At 40.6% G+C, this 24,986-nt stretch overlaps 1 protein-coding gene across 1 annotated transcript; it reads right to left on the minus strand.

The window, feature by feature from the left end:
• Nucleotides 1–35: 35 nt before the first annotated feature.
• Nucleotides 36–24,336, minus strand: LOC309415264 (NAD-dependent malic enzyme, mitochondrial-like; the record flags this gene model as incomplete). Its single annotated transcript, XM_082012731.1, has 15 exons — nt 36–185; nt 547–645; nt 1,369–1,439; nt 2,060–2,162; nt 5,601–5,743; nt 6,822–6,936; nt 7,075–7,188; nt 8,249–8,346; nt 8,456–8,565; nt 8,899–9,002; nt 9,532–9,693; nt 10,479–10,554; nt 13,018–13,167; nt 14,570–14,703; nt 24,229–24,336. The coding sequence occupies 15 exons, from the start codon at nt 24,334–24,336 to the stop codon at nt 36–38; spliced, it is 1,737 nt and encodes a 578-aa protein (XP_081868857.1).
• Nucleotides 24,337–24,986: the final 650 nt, after the last annotated feature.

The raw sequence follows: 24,986 nt of genomic DNA on the forward strand, positions 1-24,986 counted from the left end.
AAGATACTGCCTGAGGAGCACGATCTTCTGATGCATCAGTGAACCTTAGATTCAGGCCAGTCATACACATCTGGCATGAAGGATTCATATTCGTAGGTCCAAACCTTTGATCGAATGTAACGGTTCTTGTCTGCAGGTTCCGGGTAATGGAAAGCCATGTTGTTTGCGTACAAAAATTCCATAACCTGGAAAGTTAAATCACTGTGCAGTTTGTGCCTTTTACTACGTTCACATAATATCCACACTTCCACTGCAATGTTTAGGACTCTCAAGCTGGATACACCAAAGTCTTTTTACAACTCCTGAATGCCTTACCAGGGATCTGAAAACTTAATTTCAGAAATCAAAGGAGCGTAATTTTGGCCCATGATCACTGCCAAACCAAAGCATTCAACAAACTCAAAATTTTTATAAGTGTCTCTTATTAAAGGCACAAAGAACTGGGTATTTTGTGCCCAAGCACCTAGTGTTCAAGGGTCACGCTGTGTAATTCAGCAGGTTAATGTACACATAAAACACTTTTAGTACAGGCCATTTCATACTCACCTTGACAGCAATATAAATAGAAACTTCCCTGATATTAGACAGTGGAGGATAAAGTCTTCCTTGTGCAAGTTCTTCATCAGTCAGCTGTTCTGTCAATGCCTGAGATAGAAAAAGAAACAAGTTTTATTTACTGCACCCCGAAGGGGATCAGTAACATGCTAAAACACCTGAGAGAAACAAGTTGCAGTGTTCTTACTACTAGAGTGCTCCCAAAGCACTAGAATAAGGCTGTCAAAATCTCAAAATTCTCAAGGAACAACTCTGCAACCTGCGCCCGAATCAGCAAATTCTGCTTGTAAGCATTTAGCAAAATAAGATCCTATTTTTTTTAGTGGTTGAACTACCCATAACCATGAAGTTACAAGAGCACAACATGCCTGCAGGACTGCCCGTGTGTTTGGCCAGTTGATTCACTGGCTACTCCAAGATGGTAGGTGCTCCTGCTCCAGAGCGGAAAGGCAGGAAAGGATGGGAGCCTGGGGCCCACATGCACCCCTGACCACACCGCCGGCTGTGGAACTCAGAGTGGGGCAGGAGGAGGAGGCAGGCCTGCTGTCAGACCTACGAGGCTGGGAGGCACTTTACACACGGAGAGATTTCCTACTTGAGTGTTTGGTTTCTGGATGAAAAATTAAATTTGCAATGGAAGCTGGTACTTTTCACAGTTCTGTTTGATGAAAATCTATTTTTTTCCATTGGGGAGGGATAAAACCAACAGAAAACAAACAGGACACCACAGAGCTTCAGCAAGATTTGAGAATTGCTCATCATGTCATCCACCGTCATGTCAGAAGCCACAGCCTACTCTGCTTCCACACTTACCTTAGCAGCCTCTAGGAAAACCTTATCACTAATGTGTCGAACACTGCTGAGGATGACAGCGAGAGCCACACCTACAATAAAATTATTGCCAATTAGGGCCACATCATTTTAAAATATGCAGCTTGCTGCTAAGGAGCTGCAAGTCATCTAGAATGTTATTTTTAAAAATACTCCCATAGCTTTCTCCACACATTCGCAAAACTATTACCATGTGTGCTAGTCATTTACTGTAACAGGTGGCTTTTGACAAGGGGTTACAGCTTAGCAGCTCAGGGAGGAAAGGGAGAGAAATGGGAAGGCAGAGAAATACCCCTAGTGCTTCTTTTGTACCCTCACTTGTGCAGATGGAACTTCAAGAGGAGCGTATTGACACTTATTTGCTCCCCCCACCCCCCAAGCAGAAGACTCCATAATGCAGCAGCTTTCAGCGCCTTTAATAACACCCTTTTGTTTCTTAGAAATATCCAGTTGGGTGAGCTCACTGTGTGCATGTTGCATATGCAGCTGCACATGCCTAACATCCATCCTTAACTGATTTTCTTTCATTCATTCTTCTGACAGATTTCCCAGCTTTAAATGCTGGTAACACCTCTTTATGCTGCTTTGCTAACTGTGCCTAGGAAACCCAAGAAGAGGTGCTAATAGCCTAATTTTAAAGATTAAAAGAAAAAAAAAAGATTTTATTTGTTACCTGGAAAAATGTAAGCATTGTTTCCTTGGCCTGGTTTGAAGGTTCTTCCATCTTTCAGAGTCACCAGCTCGAAGGGACTGCCACTGGCAAACAAGCAACGACCCTATTAAACAAAGAGGAATAATCACAGCCAGGCAGCTCCTAACGAGACAACAGTATGGAGCAACACAGCCATTATGAAATACAGCGACATCAGACTCTTACAGCTCTAGGACTGAGTCAGGAAGGTGCTCGAGCACACAGCCAAATGCAAAAAGGCAAACGGCCCTATGGAGTGCAACTGGATTCAAGCACGTACTTAAATCCCTTGCTGACTCGGTTCCTACAATCCCAGAACGGCAAGAACCAAACCCACCCTTCCAAGGAGAACCTGGAAGAGATACAAGAATCGGTAAGTGTCTGCATGTTTCTGCAACTGCAGAACATGCAATGTTTCTGCAGCAAACATCTGGGAAGCAGAGGCAAGCATACACATTGAATTATGCAGTTTTCTAAGGAATGGAAGCAATCTATTTGTTTTATCATTCATTGTTCTTTAAGATAGCAATGACTTAGAGGAACTACTAACACAAAATAAAGTACTTGTGTCTTAACCATTATTATAACCATAACCGTGTATCAGGAACCATGGCCACAAGCCAGGAGCCACCACTGTAGGGACTGTACAAAGACAGCTGAATAACAGCTACTTCCAAAAGACGACTGAAATAGCAGTACAGTCACAAAAGGTCACTTGTTTACTGATGGGTGGGAGGGTGAAAGGAAGGACTGCTGTATCATACTTTTATTGCCGAGAGCTCCGAGACGAGTGAATAATGCAGTTTACTGATCTTTCCTTTGAAAAGGATTTTAATCATCACGAAATACTAAAACAAATCCAGAGTTTGGAGTGTGAAATATACCCTCCAAATAAAGGACCCTTTCCTCAAGCAGTAAAACCCCTTTAAGCAAAAAATCTTGACTTTCTTTTGAGTAACACGTTTAATAACATTACTTTAAAATATTTAAGGCTCCCCAGGACCCCTACATTTGAGAACTAATTGCCAAAGAAACTAAAAACTCAGGAACTATGTTTGAATGTTAGGGCATACCCATGACAACAGTTTTTTTGTGTAGGGAGCAAAACATACAGATATATTTGAGGACAGAACCAAAAGACAAAGTGAGAATTAAAACACACAAACAGCCCACACAATACACAGTGGCAGAGGGAACTAAAGCATCGTCAGGCTTTTACAGGTGCCATCTAGTGGAAAAAGAATAAGGAATAAAAGGTTAGTGATGATAATCTTTGTTTCCGTACTGACTTCCTAGTTTAGCCTAAGATTTCATGCCAGCCAGGACCAGGCTATTCCCAAGGCCAGGAGAAACATGGGGCTGACAGCTCTAATCGCCTGACAAACTTTGTTAGTTAAACAACATAGTAAGTAAAGTCAGAGAGGATTTTCTAGGTATTTACTGTATCTGAAAGGGAAATATATTATACATTTTGAAGGGTGAACTATAGGGTAAACTGAGTACATTTCAGAGAACTAAAAAGCATTATTAAAACAAACATTAGATATGGAGAAAATTCTAAAGAGCCAGAAACATTACAAAAGGTATTAATAAGTACTGGAACAAAATTATACCTGTTCATTTACGGACGCATAATATTTAATTGTCCAAATAAGCCACGTCTATAAATAATAACTTACAGAAAATCATGCGTAAAAGGACATATGGATCCAGGAAAAAAAAACAAAGATCCTCTCTCCATTTCGCACAAACTTTTTAAATAGCACTACGCTCACACAGCTACTTCAGTAAAGACATGTTACCACACCTGAGACTAACCAGCACCATCTTGCTTCTGCATCTGACAGCGACAACTAGCCTGAGGTCCAACTCCTTGGGACTCAACACACAGCCATGGGGAACAAGTAAGCCTCTTCCCTTAAAACATCTAATGCTCTGTTGATAGTCTATTAAAAGCACTCTCTCTCTAATAGTGCTGCTGGCCTCCTTTGGCCATCAGAAATGCCAGTAGTTTTTTTACATTTATATATGCCAGCTGTATAACTAACTCCTGTTTACTTTCTATCCAAGATATTGGAATTTATTTTTATAAACTGAAACACTGCCCAACTCACTATTCTGGCTAACACAAGATGTCTGAGAGGTATTAAGCCATCTTCATTTAAAAGTGTTCTCATTTACTATTAAAAGCTAAGGTCTAGATTTTGTGCACAGGCTGTTATTCCTGCCTAGGGCTCACTCTGGACCTGCAAATTCCTGTAGTAAGAGCTCCCTCCATGCTGACGGGGCCCAGTAACAAAGAAGAGAATCTGGGGGCCAACTGGAGAAGATGAAGTTCCACCCTTCCCACTGTGAAGCTAACACTGCTGAGGCTGTAATGCTGGAAACTGAGCCAGACTAACAGTGGAAGGAAGAAGTTCATATTTCTGCAGCAAGAAACAAGGAAAGATCTCCACCCACTCATTTTCCCATATGAGTCACTTGATTTGGGACTGTTATTAAAAAAAAAAAAAAAAATCTTTTCACAAGCCCCACCCCTGAAGTCTGCAGGCAGGCCCTGTGGAGAGGGTTGAGATCACAGCAAGCTGGAGCCTACGATGTAAAGGAAAGGCATTACCAGCCGGTTCAAAGTGTTAAACCTAGTGCTCTGTCTGCCTGATGCTGCTCCCTTGCCCGCACGTCCTTCCCCTCAGGCTCTCTTCAAAGATGGTTCGTTTTCTACAAAAAGTTGTGCAGAAGGATAAAAGACTTGCTTCATTAAAGGCAAAACTGAGGTCTGGATGTGCTGGTGATAGTGTTATTAAAAAAAACCACCCCAAAAACCCAACTTGCAAGTTTGGCTCCCACCAAACACCCCACAGTATAACGGCTTTGAGGTAAGAGTGCTGGACGAGACATGTTTATTCTTCGTTCACTCGTTCCAACGTTTGGTGGTGCCAGTGTACGAGACACAAACGTTGCGAGAAGGGAACACAAGGACAGAGGACCACCACAGACTCCTGCACTGGCAGCACAGGTCTTCACAGGTCACTCTTAATGATATGAGTTCTGACCTGCAGACACTAGGAAATGACTGAGTGCAAAGCAGAAATCCTGGCCTGATACCAGGACATCACCTGCTTTAAGGACTTTATTCACAATATGGCAGCCATTACCTTTTAAAGGTTGCACCTAGTATCTATTACAATGTTAACATAAGACATTTCTTAAAAAACAAAATAATTAAAAAGCATGGTGGGAAACAGTTAATTGATCAAAGCTATGAAACAGTACCTAGTGGCCATTCTTTTAAAAAGTAATAAGGTTTAGGCTATTTTAAGCTCTGCAAAATGGCGTTATTTAAAAATCCAGACTTCTTTTCAAATCACCTCCATTTACTTTTGCCAGAAGACAAGACAGATCTGTATTATTATGTCAGTAAGTGCAAGTAACAATAAAATAATTTGAGTTCTTCCATTCTTACACTAGGTAAACAGTTCTATCACTAAGCGACAATAGCTCAACATTTCTAAACATTACGTACCTCTGTTAACGTATATGCTTCCTCTGCTGTGCATTCAGCTTTCACTGTAGGGTTACTTAGGGCAAATATTATGGGTCGCTCATTGATAGAGGCCATTGCTTTGATCACATCCTGAGAGAAGAGCCGCCCAGCTCCTGCAACTCCTGAAGTAAATGGAAACACATAAAAATAGAATCAATACTTGACTGCCTAAGGGCAGCTGACAGCGACTGTAGATTAAGTTCATCTCACCCCTGAAGTCTCCCACTCAGAGCAAAGCATCGCAGGCTTTTCTAGCAGCAGGAGATGGAAACCAGGCACGGCTCTGTTAGTGGCTGCTTAAAATTCTCTTTTTCACAGGAACATCTAATTAATGTGTTCCAAAAGCCTATTTTACTTTTTTTTTTTTTGTATTGATCAGTGTACAGAATGCTTATTGCTGCCCTGGATAAGCAAGCGGGAACTCCAGGTTCTTCACAGATGATTCATCCTAGCTGGGTGTTAACTGTGCAATGCACATTCCCTTGATACAGGTATTTCTGACCACACCCAAAAACATAGGTACATACACATAAAAATAGCGTACGTCTGTACACTGGCTACAAACTTCAGGGTAGCTACTCGGCCAAAATATTTTCTTTCCCAAATAAATCATGTGCAAAGGAAATTGCAGAGTTGTACCAGGAAATACCTGTAATCCCATCTGACCTCTGCAGACCGACAGTTATAAATTAGTATCTACATGTCAGTAACCTAACAGGTATTGGTGATCTGCAGTATGAAACAGCTCCTTCAAGCCATGCTGCTGGCAGATTCTAGCCAGAGAAGCTGACGGGGGAAAGGAAGGCAGGTCAGAAGAAAAAAAAAAAAAAGGTCATATTTTTGTCTTTCTGACTCTTGGTGCCCTTCATTACAGTTTCAGTTCATTGTGGCCATGCAGTCCATGAGAACATGCTCAAGAGTTTTCTAAGAAAGGTCCAACACCAGCTGGACAAGGACTAGAGAAAGCAAGTTAACAAGATGCAGAAGGAGCACCACAGCAGTAATGAAGCATGCACCAAGAGCTAACCCACAGCCCAGTGTATTTTCAAGCAGAAAACTGACCTCACATTTTCATCTTCTTTATCTCACCAGCAGAAGTGTAGGTCACTGTCACCAATCTCCTTTGCAGCCACATTAGCAAATTAAGTGCAGCAAATAACCAAATGATGGAAACACAGAAACAAAAACAACCTTACTTACCAATGATAGCTGAAGGCCGAAGTACGTTCACCGCCTCTACAAATGTCTTTGGTATCTGCTCTGGAGCCTGATGCGTAAATGGTTCTTGATTGGAATCTACTTTTTGTTCTCGGCCCTATAGAGTTATAGAAAATATATTTTTTATATATATCTATAAAAAAAAGTTTTATAAAAGTTGATTCTTTCTGTGAGAAGAACATGGAAAGCACTAGCCATCCATATGGTGGTATTTCAAGGCATGGTGCACCCCTACCTGAACCAGTAACCCGTATTTGTCAAACATCCATATCCTCCTATAGGCTTCCTCAGCAGAAACACCGCTTTCCATCATAGCCATAACAATGAGGTTTGCAATTCCCAGGGCAGCCTTGTGGATAAAAGGACTTTGATTTTTAACAAGTCACAAAAGAGGTCTCTCATCACAAACACCACCCTGTTCCAAGATCCCCACAAAAAATCACTTAGTAAGTCAGCTCTGAAACACAAGCAGTGTTAGCCTAGATGGGGCAGACTGGATCAACAGCGTCACGTCTTCAAGCAAAAGAGAAAGGCAGCTCTTCTGGGTACTCTGACTGTACCAGTTCAGCAGCTACAAAAAAGCAGCCCAACCAGACAACAAGAACAAGTCAGCGCTGCAGCCGTCCTGTCAAGAAACCACGGCATAGCGTTTTGTGCCCGACTGCTTCCTGAACCTCTCTCTGCTCCCTGAACCTCTCTCTGCTCTGGCTGCCTGTGGTACAGGCCTTGCAGACAGAGGGCAGAAAGTGGATGCTGGCAGTGCTTCCCTCCACATCCCTTCTCTTGGCTCCCTGCACATGCTGCTAAGTCTGGCAAGAGAAATAAGGTAGAGGGAAGTGCAGAGCAGGACTCAGTGCTCAGGCAAAACACAACATTGCCCAATTACTGCAATCAGGACCTTCCCCAGCTGGAGAAACTTTCAGCTAATTAAGTTGTTTTGTCAGCACCATAGAAGCAATTTTGCTGATATACCAAGAAGCATGGTACTGGTCCTGACACTGCTGCCCCAGTAACTACTTAGTGTCTGCTGCAAACAGGCACTGATTTAACTTGCTAAGAAAACCACTGTGTACTTCTCTCCAATGCTATAAAAATTAACAAGATGTTCTTACCCTCTTTCTTATTAAACCCTAACTTCATGGCAAATTCCCCTTCAACTACATGTAATTCCCTGATGCTTTTGTCAAGTCCATGTAAGAAAGTGAAAAACTTGAGTCCCTGCAAATGTTCAACACCTTTCAAATAGTCACCTTTAAGCAGGTAGTCCCTTCTGTTAATGTATTTCAGCTGGCCTTATATAAAAAGTTCTGCAATGGAATTCAGAGAATGTGAACCTCCACAAGTCCTACAGAACCAGAAAACATACATTTAAATCTGTTGTTGCTCTAGAGCCCTTAAAAAAACCTCACCTCTCCTGCTCCAAGGAACAGCACTTTCTGCTCTGCAAGTGGTTTACCAGTGGCTTTCTGTGCTGCCAGCAGTCCTGCCAAGGCCACTGAAGCTGTCCCTGTAAAACCAGTACAAATCTAAGGCGAGATGAACAGATCTACATGGCACATTATGGTTTTAGGCAAAGCTTCTGCATATACATTAAAGAACATAAACAAAGGATATACCTTGAATATCATCATTGAAGGTACAGTATTTCTCTCTGTATTTTCTTAAAAACCGAAAAGCATTGTGGTTTCCAAAGTCTTCAAATTGTATAAGTGTGTTCTGGCCATACCTGAAGAACATGGTAAATATTTCTATCACTAGACACATAAAGAAATACAATCCTTTTAAAAGAAATCCTGCACGTAATCAATTATCTTTGGAAAGAGGATGTCCTCAGGCCTTTCACTGCTTAAAACAGTTCCATCTCCATTCTGTGTACATTTAATAGATAACTAACTACAAGTAGCATGTTCCAGGTCACAGAGAAAATCACTACAGAGCCAGGAATACAGCCATGTCTCTTGACTTCTAGTCCTATCCTTATTCCTTAAATGACTGTTTCAAGGGGGTTTTTTGCCAGCAGTTTCGGCCATACTTCCATGCAGAATATTCAGTGTCATACCTGTCTGTAATGGCTTCCATAAATTCATCAATTAGGTCATCATAGACCTGTGAGCGATCCCTTTTTTGGTATAGGCCCATATAAAATGGATCTTTTAAGAGTGTCTGAAAAAGAATAAATCAAAGACAGCAGCAGGATGAATCACTTCCTCAATATACACTTTCCAGAGTTCACAGTAACATATTTCACACCAAAGATACTGCATTTATATAGCCACTGTAACTGCCTCCAGTCTATATCAATGTTCAGTAATTTCGGCTGGCACTTGAGGTTGGTGATGGCTGCTTTTAAAATGGAACAAATCAATACTGGTGAACAATAAACTGCTTTAATAAATCTGATTCACATTTCCAGCTTCTTAAAGTCAGGTCAACCTGACTGTCTGTTTTACAATGTTCCAGCACTCAAATTACCTCTAAAGGCACCATTTCACTGACAAATTAACTGGTCTTTTTCAATCACTGATATGTTACTGTATAGTGAATTCCAAATAATTTACCCTTACATAAAGTATTTGGTCTTATCTTAAATAAAAGTGCTCAAATACAAATCTTCTCTTATACTACTAAATACTCTTAAATAAATACTTCTCATAGGGATAACTTATGTCAGCCAAAGTTCAGTCAAACTCACTGTATTATCAGTTCCAACATCGATGCACACAGGCAAGCATTTATCTGGATGTATTCCTGCACAGGCTGTATAGAGACACAGTTTTCCTACTGGAATTCCCATCCCGTACACACCTAGGTCTCCAAGACCCAGTATTCTTTCTCCATCAGTGACGACAACAGCCTGAAACCAAAAGCAGGTGAAATTATATATTATCAGTGACATTTATAATGTTTAGAGCAATACCAGTTGTGTTTTTTTCCAGGCAAAAATTCAAGTATGTTTGCACAGTCAAACAAAGAATAGATTACAAGGAGTATTTTACTTGAAAGAATAATGCTTAATGTTAGAATCTGCTATGCTCTTTTTTCTGTGCTGAAATCAACTGCCCAAATTCTTGAAAGCTAAGTGGGAAGGATCCAAGCTGCCACGTGGAACTGCAGCTTGTAACTTGGGTTTATGATTTCCACTTGTAAATCCAGTGGGATAAAATGTTTGTATAAGTAACATTCATAAAAATGTTTGTATAAGTAACATTCACCTTATCTCCCTTTGGGGTTCTCAACCCAACTGGATTTAAGCACAAAATCTGAGCCTCCCAAACACCACTTCTGTGTCCTAATCTGAGGACAAGATCACCTCTCCTACTGCTATGTAACACAATAAGTAAGACCCAGAGGTGCATCCCCCAACACCTCTCCTAAAGGTGGAATAATGAAGTAAAACAAATAGTTTGGCAAGTCTATTTCTCATCATCACTGTTTACTCAAACCATAAACGTCACATTTAGGATAAAACGCTGCCTTTCAAGATACACATTATCTTCATCAGCTGTATTTTGCCATCCTCTGCAAACAGGCAAGGATGCATTATTTAGTATTTACATTTCCACTGAATACTAACAAATCTTCAGAAGCTCAACTGAGATTAAATAACAACTAGAATAAAAAATTATACAGTAGCAGTACCTTAACGTCATTCTCTGGCCAGTTGTTCACAATTGACCTTATATGGCCTCTGTCTGAGATAGAAATAAATAATCCTCTGAAAGAAAAAAACAAAGCAGAAACATTTTATAGGTGGCAATTAGAAATTTCACCTTGCTTTGTAAAACTAAATGTCAAAAGGTAAAATTTTCTTAAAATTGAAAGTGTTGCAATCACTTGACATAAATAACTCAAAGGACAATTTCTAATGCACAGGTCTATTCGGCTACTTTGACACGCTAAAATAAGAACACAGAATCACAGAATCATTAAGGTTGGAAAAGACTTTTAAGATCATCAAATCCAACCATCAACCCAACACCACCATGCCCACTAAACCATGTCCCAAAGTGCCACATCTACATGTTTTTTGAACGCTTCCAGTGGTGGTGACTCCACCGACTCCCTGGGCAGCCTGTTCCAATGCTTGACCACTCTCTCACTAAAGAAATTTTTCCTAATATCCAGTCTAAACCTCCCCTGGTGCAACTTGAGGCCGTTTCCTCTCGTCCTGTCGCTGGTTACTTGGGAGAAGAGACCAACACCCACCTCACCACAACCCCCTTTCAGGTAGCTGTAGAGAGCGATGAGGGCTCCCCTCAGCCTCCTCTTCTCCAGACTCAACACCCCCAATTCCCTCAGCCGCTCCTCATCAGACTTGTGCTCCAGACCCCTCACCAGTTCCGTTGCCCTTCTCTGGGCACACTCCAGCACCTCAACGTCCTTCTTGTAGGAAGGGGCCCAAAACTGAACACAGTATTCGAGGTGCAGCCTCACCAGTGCCGAGTACAGGGGCAGAGAAAATACTTTCCATGATGCTACCTGGATTTTACACTACTACAGGTATTCACCTTTAATACTCCTCTAGGGCAAAATACCTCTGCTGTTAGCGTCAGACATGACAGGATCTACACTGCCCTGTAAGGATACAAGAAGGGAACATGATCTTAAGCCTGGCTTTATCTTAGTGAATCTCCATTCACAACATTACATAAGGTGAGGGGAAGGGAAAGAAAGGAAAGACAAGGATGGACCATACTGTCTTCTCCAAGACCACGTGAACACTGCTTCTCGCTCTGTGGGAACATGGGAGGGGAGACAAAGGAGCAGAGGTGAAGAGAAGTGTCCGTATTTATTCTGCTTGAGCAAGCCCTCTGTGGTTAGGAGGAAAAGGGCACAACAGGCTCGGCAGAGGTGGTAATTGAGAAGTTACCAACACTCAGAAAGTGCTGGTTATGGGAAAGAAAGGGGCATATCCTGAGTTCCAGTCCATGCTGCTGTTTCTTCTACAGACAACTTCTAAAGAAGGAGAGTTTTCAAACCAGACTATAATACATACAGAGACATGGAAGAGGAAAGGAAGTATATGAGAACTAGAGTACATCTTTCACATCCCCTGCCCCAGATCAGGAGCAAAACCATGCGTTTCTTACTGTTTTTATCACAGCAGCCACACTATGCAGCCAAGTCCTCATGGCAGCGAAGGATTAGCCCTTCCTCCACCCAGCACTAAAGCCCTCAAGCGAGAGGGCTCTAAAAATACACTTCGAATTGCAGTGAGAGTATCGTGGAAATGAGCTGAAACAATTGCCAGTCTCAACTGGTTTCCTCAACACAGAGCTAATAACCTGAATGATTGTTTTGAAGTCACTGCTGAACCCAAACCAGATTCCAGGCAAGTTTATTTAGTGTGTCAGAATAACTGAAAGCTAGCTCCTGGTAGCATCTGCTTTAATACAGGGTTTAATCTGCACCCAACGGAGTCTGCTGAGCTACCATGAGTCAAGCCTCTCCCTTCCGGCTTTGCCAACACCTCTCCTCACACGCTGCTTGCTGGCCTCTGGTCCTGCACCCAAGGTGTCACACTGTGCTGCTCTGCAGAGCATCGTGAGATTCTGTCCAGCACTGGGATCCTTTGCCATCAGCAGGAACACGTTGGTCACAGCTTCGATTCTGCCAAAGCCACGGTTAGCCTGAGCTTCCTCCAGCAAATCTGCTGTATGGGTGTGCGTGCACTCGTGTTTCTGCCTCTGTGCGGGCTGTGTGCAGGGCTGCACTGGGGAACATATCTAATTAATCTATCTGAAGTCACCCCTCTTGAAGAGAGGGTGAGACCAGACGACCCCCAGAAATCCCTTTCAATCCACACTTCCCCTCAAATGCTCTGTCCTGATACAGATCCTCAGACTCACAGATGTGATTTTGAGAGCTGGAGAAAGACACAGCACTCTCCTCAGAATTAAAGAGCTGTATAGCATCTAGGAAGAGCTGGAAATGGGGCTGAAGCCCTGCACCTGTGGTATTTATGTGATACATTGCCACTTCTGTTTTCAAATGTTCTGCTTTCCAGTATAAACTGGGTCTTGAGATACTATTTAATGAACTTTTATTGCCCTGAATTGGCAGAAGACTTGTGTAGCTGAATCCAAATGAAAATGAAATAAAACATTTCCAAACCTCAGGCAAGTGTACAGAAAAAATGATAATAAAAGTAGCAGCAATATCTATCTATTGTTCTTACTTTGGTCTCCTGAAGATGTGTCCATACTGGGAGCAGGCAAGGCCTACTGTTGGTGTGTATACAATTGGCATTAACCGCTCAATATCATCTTGTAATACCCGATAGAATAGTTTTTCATTTCTCTCTTGGATTCCCATTATGTAGATATACCTGAAATTAAGCAAATGAAAGAAAGCAACCACTTATTGCTTCGCATTTACGCTTATTTAAAACAATGTGAAAAAAGTCAAAGCAAAACCCAAACGTTCTTCACATTATGTCTTCATGAAATTCCTGCTTCCACTCAAGTTGGGCTTGGAGCACTAAAAAAAGTTGGAAAATAGAGAGTAGCAGTACTATAAAGCTGAGATAAAAAAATTGGATATAACATACCATGCATGCTAACAAGTTGATACACAAACATGCACTGTGATAAAAGATAACCCATGGTTTTATTACAGGATGCAGCTGGGAGTCTCATCACTGTTAAAAAAAAATTACCAGTGAAGAATTTTTCATCCAAACCAGTAAGGTCCTGACAGTAAGGTCTTGTTAATCCTAACATTAGAACAGTTATAAAACAAATTACCTCCAAACAAAAAGTTCATTTTGAAAGACTTACCTAGGTGTGTAAATTAAATGTGCATTTTTTCAAATTTACCTAGCAATCTACCGTGTATCAGTTCATATTCAGTCACGCTGACCCGACAACATAAAAATGATGAATTAGGGATTTGTCTTAGGCTACAGCAACCAGGCACTTTGCCAATACAGATGACATGACTGTTTCAGATCAGCAAGTGACATGATGTGGATTTAAAAGTCATCTTTTGGTTTTCATGAGAACAAAAGAGTTTTGATGTGGTCCAGTAAGCCTCAAACCATTCCAATGCTCCTCTCGCCTTTAGAAGACTGTGTATTTTTACATGCAAATATACATAGGCTTATATGAAAACAGTAACAGGGTGCTAAAAATATGCCATTCTAAAAGAAAAAAAAAATCAAAATCCTTCATGTTTTTTTCACCAAACCATTAGGTAAAAAAAAAAAAAAGAAAAAGATTTATAATGAAAAAATAGCCCATTATGAGACTCAAAATTCTAACCCTGTAATTCCTTTGTAGCAGTAACTACTGGATATGATAAACACTGTTTTTCATACCTAATTATCAAACCCTCAATTTACCTTTACTCACATATTTTTCTAGCATGCACTAGCTGCCCCTTTCCCCCCCCCATACTTCTGTGCTCCAAAAACCTGCCACCCAAATCTTACAGAAATACATATCACATGTTACAGCAAGGTTTGCAGCTTTGTTACTGGCTAATTTGTGCACAGTCTTTTTTGTTACCTTATGACTATGGAATATGAAAATAAATGCTCCCCAACTTCATTTAGCCACATGATGAATGCACGGTTGATGAAAGCAGTTTTCTGTGCAAGAGTGAAAATAACCTCCAACAACTGAAAAACCCAGTGGAGGCACAGAAACCTTGTTTGGTTAGCCCCAGGAAATATTTTACAGCAATTTCCATTTACTTGCATGACAAAACAAGGCCAGAGGAGTGCTTACTTTTCCAAGGGGTCAGTCATTTTTGCCAAATTCTTATGGAAGCGTAAGGCTTGAATGTCTTGTGTCTCTATTTTAGGAGGTAGAAGTCCTTGCAACCCAAGCATCTGTCGTTCATGTAATGTAAAGGCCATACCCTGAAAACAAGAGGTGAGAAATGATTAGCAGTTCTTCCTCTAGCCTTTCTATTTATTTGCCATTTCTGACTATCCACTGCATCCTCTTCCAATGGCAGGTGCCACAGCAGGCCGGGTTTGGATATATTTGCCTCTGCTGGGGTTCTCCTCATCCTTTGTGGGTATCCCTTTTGACCACGGCTTTTCCACAGCTCTCAGTCCCCATGCCCTCTGCCAGATTTCATTTGCCTCTGTGAAACTGGAGAACAACTAACAGATCCCACTGCAGACAGGCTAAGGTTTAAGGGTAAAATAACAGCTGCTTCTTGAATTGTTTCATAGGAACGTAAGGTTGACCAGGAACATGCGGGTCACCCAGTTTGGTCCCTACAATTACAGACAGTAACATTTGGTCCACAGAGGGTTATCTGAATTGCTGCTTTTTTCTACATGCTTTTGGTAATCCAGCCAGATCCCAAAGTTACTGAATTGCCCTAATGCTTCTACTGAGATCACAGTTCAACCCAAATCCTTCATTTTTACCTAGGGCTAGAACTAATCTATTCACCTTGAACTGTAGTCATCTACTACCAAAAAACCTCACTGGTAACAAACGAAATTTCAGATTACTCAAACCACAGGAATATCCCACCGTTTTCATTCTTCTCTGTTCCAAGGTGGATGTAGAGTTTAATTTATCGTTATTTAAATACTAATTTGAATTAGTATTTGAATGGCATTCAATAAAACTGGCTTTTCACTTAGTACACAAAACCGCCTTTGGTGAGCTACCTGCTAGTGGCAACTGGCAGGCACCTTTACGGGGTGGGTAACTCCTAGGTGCAACTCCACAAAACGCCAACTGACCCGGGTCCGGATTCACAGCCAACCTCTCTGAAAGTGCTGACCCCATTTCCGACAACAACTGACCCTACTTTAAGTTTGCCGCTTCCAAAAGAGCAATGATAAACTTTCCTTATTTCAGTTTATCCAACTGGGTCAGTTCAGTGAATGATTAAATCAGTATTTGCGAACGCAGGAGCTGAAAACCCAGAGAGACCCTTTGCTGTGCCAAGGCTGTGCATCAACCTGTGAGCAAAAGCAGAATCTGAAAGGGAAAGGTCTGCTACTTGTAATCTTTTGGAAACATCAGTTCTGCTCACAAACAACACTTCCTTTGTTTATTAAAGCAGCTAGATTAAAAACCAAGAACACATTTTCTCAACTGTCGCCATGATGCAAGCAGATTCTTACTGTCAAGTTAAAAAAAAAAGTTTAGAAAAGCTTTCTAAGGTTTGTTTTATGCTTTGTAATTACACTCCAAATTCCCCCTGCAATCAGAACAATCACAAGAAAAAAATAGTATTTTCCCCACTTTAGAATAAAAAAAGTAAATTAAGATTAGAATATACATATTTTCACCTCTGCTTATGTTTTAATAGACTTTCACAGGTGTTTGTAGAAAGTATGGCCATTAACAAAAAATCGCTAATTTAGAGGCTATACTTAGTGTAATTCAGCATAGTTGAATGGTTTATAACCAATATAACTACTCCTTAAAAAAATATATATTTTTTTCTCTTTACTTATTTAAATTACATTTAATGTCACTTGTTTTGACTCCACTGATTTAAGCAGTCCACCTGCTTTTCTGGACTAATTCTATACTATGTTTTAAAGTAATAAAATATTTGAAGAGTTAAAAAAGCAAGCTACTCCAAGAAAAAAAGAATTTAAAACTTCAGTGTGTGAAAAAAAATTGTAAGTATTTAACCCTACAATAGATCGATGCTTTACATTTCTGACAACCTTCCAGGTACTACATTTGACATTCAGTACTAACTCAGTTCATCCTTTTTTCTATTATCTGTGAGTCAGTCGCAAACCATTTTTTCTCAAACCACTGTTATTCTCATAAATTTCAGATGACGGCTTGTTCCTGAACTTTTTACCCTTGCTGCTTGTCTTTTGCTGGGTGTAACAGTCACTTTAGCCACATGATAATTTTTGCTGAAAACTGATTTGAGTAATCCAAAATTTCCACTGAGAACACAACTAGTAAGCAGCACTGCCATGAGAAACAAACCAAGAGCGCACACTGAATGCCTCTTTTTTTTTCCCTATATTGCAAAGGATCTACTTTAGTTTCACTTCTACCTACTTCACAGGAAATATTGAAAGATTCTCTGGGAATGTAAATTCGTCTTCCAAAGTCGCATGGAAGCAAACCACGCAAACACACATCTCTGCTATCCTACCCTGTTCCTTAGCTGCCCCTAAGTTTGTTACCCTTAGCAGTTTATGCCTGTTTAATAAAAACAACCATTTCTCAAAACAAGCTGTACTTGCAGCGCAAATGATTTAGGATATGAAGTTGAGCACAGCTGGTAAACATCTGTAATATTTTGACTGTTAGTTTAGGCACTATAAAAACAAAAATGATGCCAAAAGATTTACCATATTAAGAAGAAGAAGAAGAAAAGAAAAAGACTAGTCTCTTCCCAGAAGATATATGAACACTGGTCAGTAAAGTCACTAATGTCACTAGTTTAAGGCATGTCAAAGGCCAGAATCCCTTCACTGCTACCATACTGGCTACACTGACATTTTACTCTAAACTAGCTGAAACATCTCACTAGCAAAACCTACATCCTCCCCATCAGGAACTCTCAAGTCCTTTAAAAAAAAAGTCTACCTAATTTCTGATTTCCACCATGAGCATGACACTGGGACATGGCTTTTCCTTAATTTCTCTGTACAATAAAATTGGTGACCTTAAGTATCTGGGTTCCTAATAATACCAGATGAGCTCTGAGGTTAGTACTAAGCAGAACAGCTACCCACCTTTACTCAGTTTATTCACATTTTTTCCAGTCTACAGGTAACCTGTTTTTTCAGCTATCCGGAGTTACACTGTGAATCCTTTAAGTGGCATTAAGTACTTGCAACTGTTTATTTACGTGACAATTAGATCTTACCACGTTAAAAGATGCTTTAATTTTTGCCCAGGCCTAACTCAGGAATCTGAATGCCATCAGCCTCCACACAGGAATTTAATCCTCGTTCCAGCTAGAACAAAACAAGTTTAGTCGAGAGCAGCACTATAAAAAGATCCCAGAGCCCTTCCAACACTTGCTGTATTCCCATTCATTATCTCTGTCCATGGCCACCAGCTGCCTCATGTTTTGCATTTGGGATTACAGCTTGTTCCCCATACAGCACCTCGCAGGACAGAGATTTTCCTTGAAGTAGTGTGCCTAGGAGCTGCAACATTACAAATTTTCTAGCCTTTTCCCTCTTTTTGTAAGCCCCAGCACAGTTTGACAGAGCCAGCGATCAGCTCCCAGTGAAATCAGGAGACAGTCAGCAATTCGCAGCAGTGGGACTGATGCTCTCAAAGGCACTTAAGATCCCAGCACCTACTTAAGGGCCAAATTCCCTCTAGTTTCCACTGGGATTAAATCCCTAAATACCATGATGATTTGGGCTTAAGTCACAGGGATCACTTTATGGTTTCCTTTGACCCACAGTGCTAGGTGTCCTTTTTCTGAGTATTATCCACTGACTTGCACATAGATTAATCCTCATTGCAGCTCAGAAAAAAACAGGTGTCCTTTCTAAGATAGTACAGACAAAGCAGTGAGCACATCTAGGAGAAAATGCAGCACACTTCAAAGACCACAAATTAATTAATTAATAGGCATGGACAAATTTATTGCAACAAACCCAGTGTACTGCCATGGGAAAAAAAAAAGGCAAGCAAAATGAAGTGTCGACAGTTTTTTAGTTAAGACAAACTCACATTGAATCACCATGTACTGTGCCTTTAATCCACAAACTATCTGGCACTGGGACCTCACTTTAGCCCTAACAACTGGGCTCTACTACACAACACAAGTGGTGCTATAAATACCAGCATATAAAAATTCTAGCTGCCTACTTTGCATGAAGGTGAACAGGAGACCTGAACCCTGCAAGCGTGATTTTTACAGCACCACTGAGTAAATAAGACTGAGAGGTTTCTAAGAAGAGCAGTACTAGTGGTGATCACTTCTTCCCCACCTGCAAAGTCTTGCAGACATATATATAGGAGGGGATACTTGATACCATAAATACTCTCAAGTATTCTGAAAACCTGTACAGTTTATAACAAATAACCCATTCAAAGCCCCTGATAAAAGATGTAAATGCAGAATATATCCAAACATGGCACTGTTTGGAAAATGAGAGTTAGTCTACTTCACAGGGAAGATTCAATCAAACGGTTTTCATGTAACTTCTAATCATTGTTATAACATATTCAGCAGTATATTGGAGGCTTTGAAGTAGCATCGTAAACATTTTAAAAATAAAGTAGATTTTACATTGGATTGTGGGCTGCTGCTTCTCTTAACTCTGCTTCCTTTTGCTAAATCACAAAGTTCACTATTGCACAACATGTTTCCACTGCAAATTAATAAAGTGCATTCATATGAATCAAAGGTGTATTTGCTATCTCAACCATAGATTCAAAGTTTCTCTGTGTTTATGAGAACAGTGTAGAATATGGAAATGTCCTTTGATTTCTTTCCTCCTTCATTTTTTTAAACTCAATTTCCTATCTTTATTCTACCAGAAACAGCATAGTATATACACTGGAGGGTATGGCTGACACACAGAGCGATCTACTCCCTGCTGAATTCTGAAACGACCTAGACCTTTCGCAGGTTATTAAGCCTTTAAAGACCTTAGTCTCTCTGCAGGCAAAGATGCCACCAGTTCTTGTATCGCCTCTGTATGTGTGGAACCAGATGTAAATCACTCTGGCTGCTGGACCAGACTTAGCTAATCTGCACTAGCTCTCATTTACTAATGGTGTAGCTTCAACTAAAAGCACTCCCCTGCAGAAAATGGGAAAAAGTCAGAAACAGAAAGCCTTTACACACCAGCAAAGAAAGTTATCCAGCCTCTCTAGGGTTTGTCTCCAAGCACCAACAGCTGTGGTAAAGCTGTACATTCCAAATCAGGAGCACAACACCTGAAATGGCTCATTTACACCCCATAGCATCACTGAACACCTCAGAAAGTTTCATTAAACTGCTATTTTTCTAACTGAGTGGATGACATTGCTTTTGTTCTCCTTGAATGGCATTAATCCTACAATTAAAAAAAAGAAACCGAAAAAATTCAAAAACAAGGCAGCTTCCTTCCTTCCTCCACCCACCACTCCAGCAGCTCACGAGTCCTGAGCAGAATAGCTGATCTAAGTTAAATGAGGTGCAATACTACATACCACCTTTGGCACTTATACCACCTTTTCAGACAGATGATAAAAGCTGGTTACAGATTAAACAGTTCCATCTTTCCACATTTAATTCCCTTTAAAAGCATGCAGATCTCAAGGAAGCTGATAGAAGCTGCAAAGGCATGACCATGCAGCTTCCATCCAACAATCCCTCCGTCTCCAAACCAGCTGGGCAGGACACAAAACTTGCGGTGGGACTTTTGGGCTGAACGTGTGCATGTACGCAAAGGAACTACCGGTTTCTATCAGTTTCCTGCTTCCTAGGCTCTTTCTTTACAACCTATCAGAAACTGCTGGTAGTATTTCAACGACTGCATTTCTTAGTGACATGTCAACTACCATTTGCAGTAGATCTCCACATCCTGTTTATCCTGGTTTCCCCAGGAAGGCAGATGGGCATTGCGTATTCTACACCCTGGCTGCTCAAACCAACTGACACAATCTAAGTAGTATTAAAATAAAAGAAATCAATGTGTCCAAAACCAGCATGCTGAGAAAGGGCAGTGGAAGGGGAAGGGAGCATCTGCTTTTAGAGAGTGAAGTTTATACATCTTTCTTCACATTCTCTTGTCCTATCTTATGTATTTTGTCCAACTAGCTTTAATTTTGGGTTGGGGTTTTTTTGTTTGTTTGTTTTTATTCTGAATTGGAAACATCCTCTTCGGATATTTGCCCGAGTCAGAGAGGTCACGTACATCTTTTATTAAGAGAACTGGTTCTTTAAACAATGTTAATCTATCAGAGTTTCTGGAAGTATTCTGTAAGGCATAGATGAGAACAAATCAGGCTGAAAAAGCTGGGAATGAATACAGATGAAACTGTGATTAATGGTCTAGCTAAATACAAGATACGAGAAGATGACCACCCATATGGAAGACAGACGCTGGGGCAGTTCCTCAGGAATTGATCTGGGATTAAACTGTCACTTGTGACACCATCAGTGAATTCTTTTTTTAAAATGTATCCTTTATATACATTTTAAAATGTATATAAAAAATACCCACACACATGTGCCCTGGCATATACATGCATACAAATACATGTGCATGCATGTGTGTTTTTAATGCAATGTCCTAAAGATATCTGCTGAAGCAAAAAATTTGTGAGGCATTGTCAGTACAGGAGAACAATATTAAAGAATGAAACATCCAAAGAATATTTAGGCACAGAGTAATGGAAAAAGGGGTAATGGGATCAACTATACATAATACAGTCATGCACTTAGAGAGTAACAAGAATTGATGCCACAAGGTAGAAAAATCACCAACTAAAATACAGAAAGTGTCACAAATTATTCAGAGTCACAAATTTGTTGCAAGCATGCAGAAAGCAAACATACGAATAATGTTACAGGTCACGTATTTCCAGTGAAGACAAAGACATACACATGCCACTCTACGTGGCAGAACAGACATCGCCAAGGTCAGGGATCACCTACTCATGCATCATTTGTTCTGTGCTGGAAGAAGAAATCCTGGCCCTTGAGTGAGAATCTGAAGCATTACCACAATATAAATAACAACTTAATTGTCAGTACTAAGCAAATGAGATTGTCATAACAGTGTTCTAAGCGCCCAACAAGCTTAAAATGCTGCCTTGGCACAGCAAGGATCTCCAGCAGAATAAAAGATCCTGAAGCTAATTAACTGTGATTTGAATCCCTGCCACAGAGCAGAAATCAAACATCATGGAAGATTGTAAATAGACATGGATGCCAGCAGTGTAGTTACAGTATGTTCTGCAATTGTTTGGAACAGCAAGGTCATTACTGATATAGCTCATGACCTTTTCTGAGCTGCCCTGACAATAAACACTTGAAAGCTGGCCTTCACACATAAAAACCCAAACCAGTTGATGAAGGTGTAGTACACACCTGCAGAAGACAGGTAAGGATGGGAAAGAAAAGAAAAAAACCCAAATAATAAGACAAAAACCTAGAAGAACAGGAGCAGACTAATTGGCACAAGGGGAAGGGGTGGTTTTCTGTTAGTGATGCTGCCATCTTGCAGTTCTTATTTTAGGGCCCACGTGTATTAGAGGAGACCAAATGTCCTGTAGAGTTGATAGGGATTGTAAAAACTAAACATAAGCAACTAAAACACAAGTCATAAAATTACGATCTCAACAAGCTGCCAGTAAGAGATAAAAGTCCTTTAGCTGTGCCTGTATGCATAAGATACATGTATCTGCACATAAGGCACTGTGGTCAAGAAAAGCACAAAGGGTAAAGTACTTTGCATATTTAGTCAATCATTTATTTCTCTGCTGAATTTCCTAAATACATTTCTATACAGATACTGCACCCATCCACCAAGCAGTATCACTTAACTAGCTTACAGATCCATTCAAACGGATGTCGGCTTTAACGACAGAGCTGAACAAATGTGGCAAGTTTTTTTCCTCTCACAAGCATCATTTCTTGGAGACTAACACATTAAAAAAAAAAAAAAAGAACTGCTATTGATAATCAGCTCTCTGCTTTTCCCTCCTCCTCAAAAAAAAACCCTACAAAAAATACTGCATTGTGCTCAGTCCACCAGAGAATTCCAAGCATTTTTAAAAAAAAAAGGTATTACCACTGGAAAAACAGTAAGAAATGACCTATTGTTTTTGTTTCTGAACACTGTTGCATAATCAGCACTTGGAAAAGCTTACAGGGCTTGAAATAATTTCCACTGGCATGTCAAAACATTTATAGCTTGGAAAAGTCTCAAGATAATCTGATCTTGACAAATCACACCAATCTATTCTTTTCTCCTTCCCTGGCAATCCCAATTTCATTTTTGCTGTCAGCCGGTCTCTAACTTCTCTAACTTCTACAGCTCACTCTCTACATATCCAACCTGCATTCATGCAGTATCAAGGCACCCCACACTACGCTGTACTGTACAAGAACTGGTAAGAAACATGACTACACGTCTACATTTTGCCTTCCTTTCTTTTCAGGACACTCGGGAATCACTTTTGCCAAAAGACACACTGGAGCAATTCTCCCTGTAGTTACAGCACACAAGGAAATGGAGCTTGCAGTTCCTAGCTTGATATCCTCCGCAGATTATTTTGAGATCACCAGCCAACTTCTGACAAAAAGAGAGGGACAAAGAAAAGAGAAAAAAAGAAAAAAAAAAAGATTTTGCTGTGCAGAGGAAAGTCAGCCTAGACCTGCTGCTGAGAGAAATGCTTGGGGTTATGCGTCTGGCTTGCCAGCTGGCCAATTTATGGAAGCATGTGCTTCTTTTCATCTAGGAAGTGGCAGGGGAAGGAGCTAAGAATACAGGGGGACAGAAGGAGCCATGGGCAGAAATGGAAGGGAAGGAAATACACAGTGAAGGGGAAATATAAGGCATTACAGGAGGGCAAAAAAATAAAATCAGAGAATGGGGAAGAGGAGAAAAGCCAGACATTAAAAACATAGGATAAAACTATGGAAGCCCAGCTTCCATAGCTCCATTGCTCAGGAAATACCCTGTCAGAGGTAGCTAGATTCGTCACCTTTCTTGGCCACTTTAGACATCTTGGATCAGCTACTAAAAGCCCTCATCTCATTTCTTACTAGTTTTAGTTTACACATTAATTGTTTCAATATTCCTGAAGGCTACTACTACTCTGGGAAAGAAAAGAGATTGGGAATGGGGTTGTGGAAATAGGAAAATTTCCAAAGCCACTTTCTTAGGATAACTTCCTCCCTATGCATGGAATGAACATAACGTCTCTACCTCCCAGCTAGCTCCATTCAAAGCTTATTTTTAAATGCCCTCTGGGCAACCCTCTCTACAGGGATGTTTCTTACCGACATGGCTTGATCCCAATTCACAGTCTTGCAGAAAAAAGCCACAACTAGAACAGAGAGGCTAACACTTTCTATCACTAGCAAGACTGAATTCAGAATTAACTTTTGCAAACTATGAAATAAGACTCTATCTGCTAAAGTTTTTCTTCAATTCAACCAGCCCAAAAACTAAGCCGGTGATCAGCAAGAATCAGTGACTCTTCAATGGCTCAAGGAAGCAGCAGTATTGATTGTGTAAACCACAGCAAACCAGGGGAAGCACAGGCTGACAGAAGCAGAAGGTGTTACTGGAAGTCCTTGTACTGTAGGTGTTCAGGCAGTAAACTTGAAATGATCACTGACTCCTCCATCTTCTGTACCCTTTTTTGGCTGTGGCCCAGTACACCTCCTGGAGGTGGTTTAACCCTGGAACAAGGTCCACTGGACAATTACCAGATGAAGATAAGATATTTGATAATCAGACAAGACCAACCTTGTTTGTTCGTGGGTTTAACATCAGTGGCTTGCCTTTTTCTTTTGTGTGTGCACTGCGACATGCCATCGCACAGGGAGTGGCAGCTACTCGTAGTCGGGAGAGCATTTTTTTTATTTGTATACTGCACCTGGAAAAAGGAAAAGAAAATCATTCGGATACAGAGGCAGCAGAACTAATGTTCATATTTGTAGGCCATCTGTTGTAAAAGAATAGGTACATGCTAGATAAGACTCAAACACCGTGATAATAACGCAGAATTGCCTTGTGGCAGCTGGGAGGAAGGAAAAGAAGGCAGGCTTTACACCAACAAGAGTGCATGAATAAGTGGAGAGAACATACAGGGATACTAATGCGAGCTAGCATTATGCTGTGGGTTGCTGTCAGACAGCATTCACTAGGTATAAACCCAGAGCAGAACTGCCATTAGCAAATATTAACCTTCTGTAGTGACCCACACAACTGGCACCAGTGCAAATACCAGGGAGGATTGAATAACTCGGGCTAATGCAGCAAGAAAATTTAAGCTGGGTTTCTCCAGTTGGTTTCTGACAATGAAATTTTGTAGCCTGGACAACAGAAAGGAAAGAAACTATGTCTATTAGCATAATAAAATTAGATTAGAACAAAACATAGGATTAAAATGGTCAAATATTCACTGAACTCTGGATTCCATGCTTCGATTTTGAAAATTCCAAACCTGAAATAAGGTTATTTTCAGAGAGAATATACCCTTTTCAACAAAGGATGTTTCCTGA

The sequence above is a fragment of the Phaethon aethereus genome (assembly GCF_964289735.1).
Source record: "Phaethon aethereus genome assembly, chromosome: W".
In the NCBI taxonomy this organism is placed as follows: domain Eukaryota; kingdom Metazoa; phylum Chordata; class Aves; order Phaethontiformes; family Phaethontidae; genus Phaethon; species Phaethon aethereus.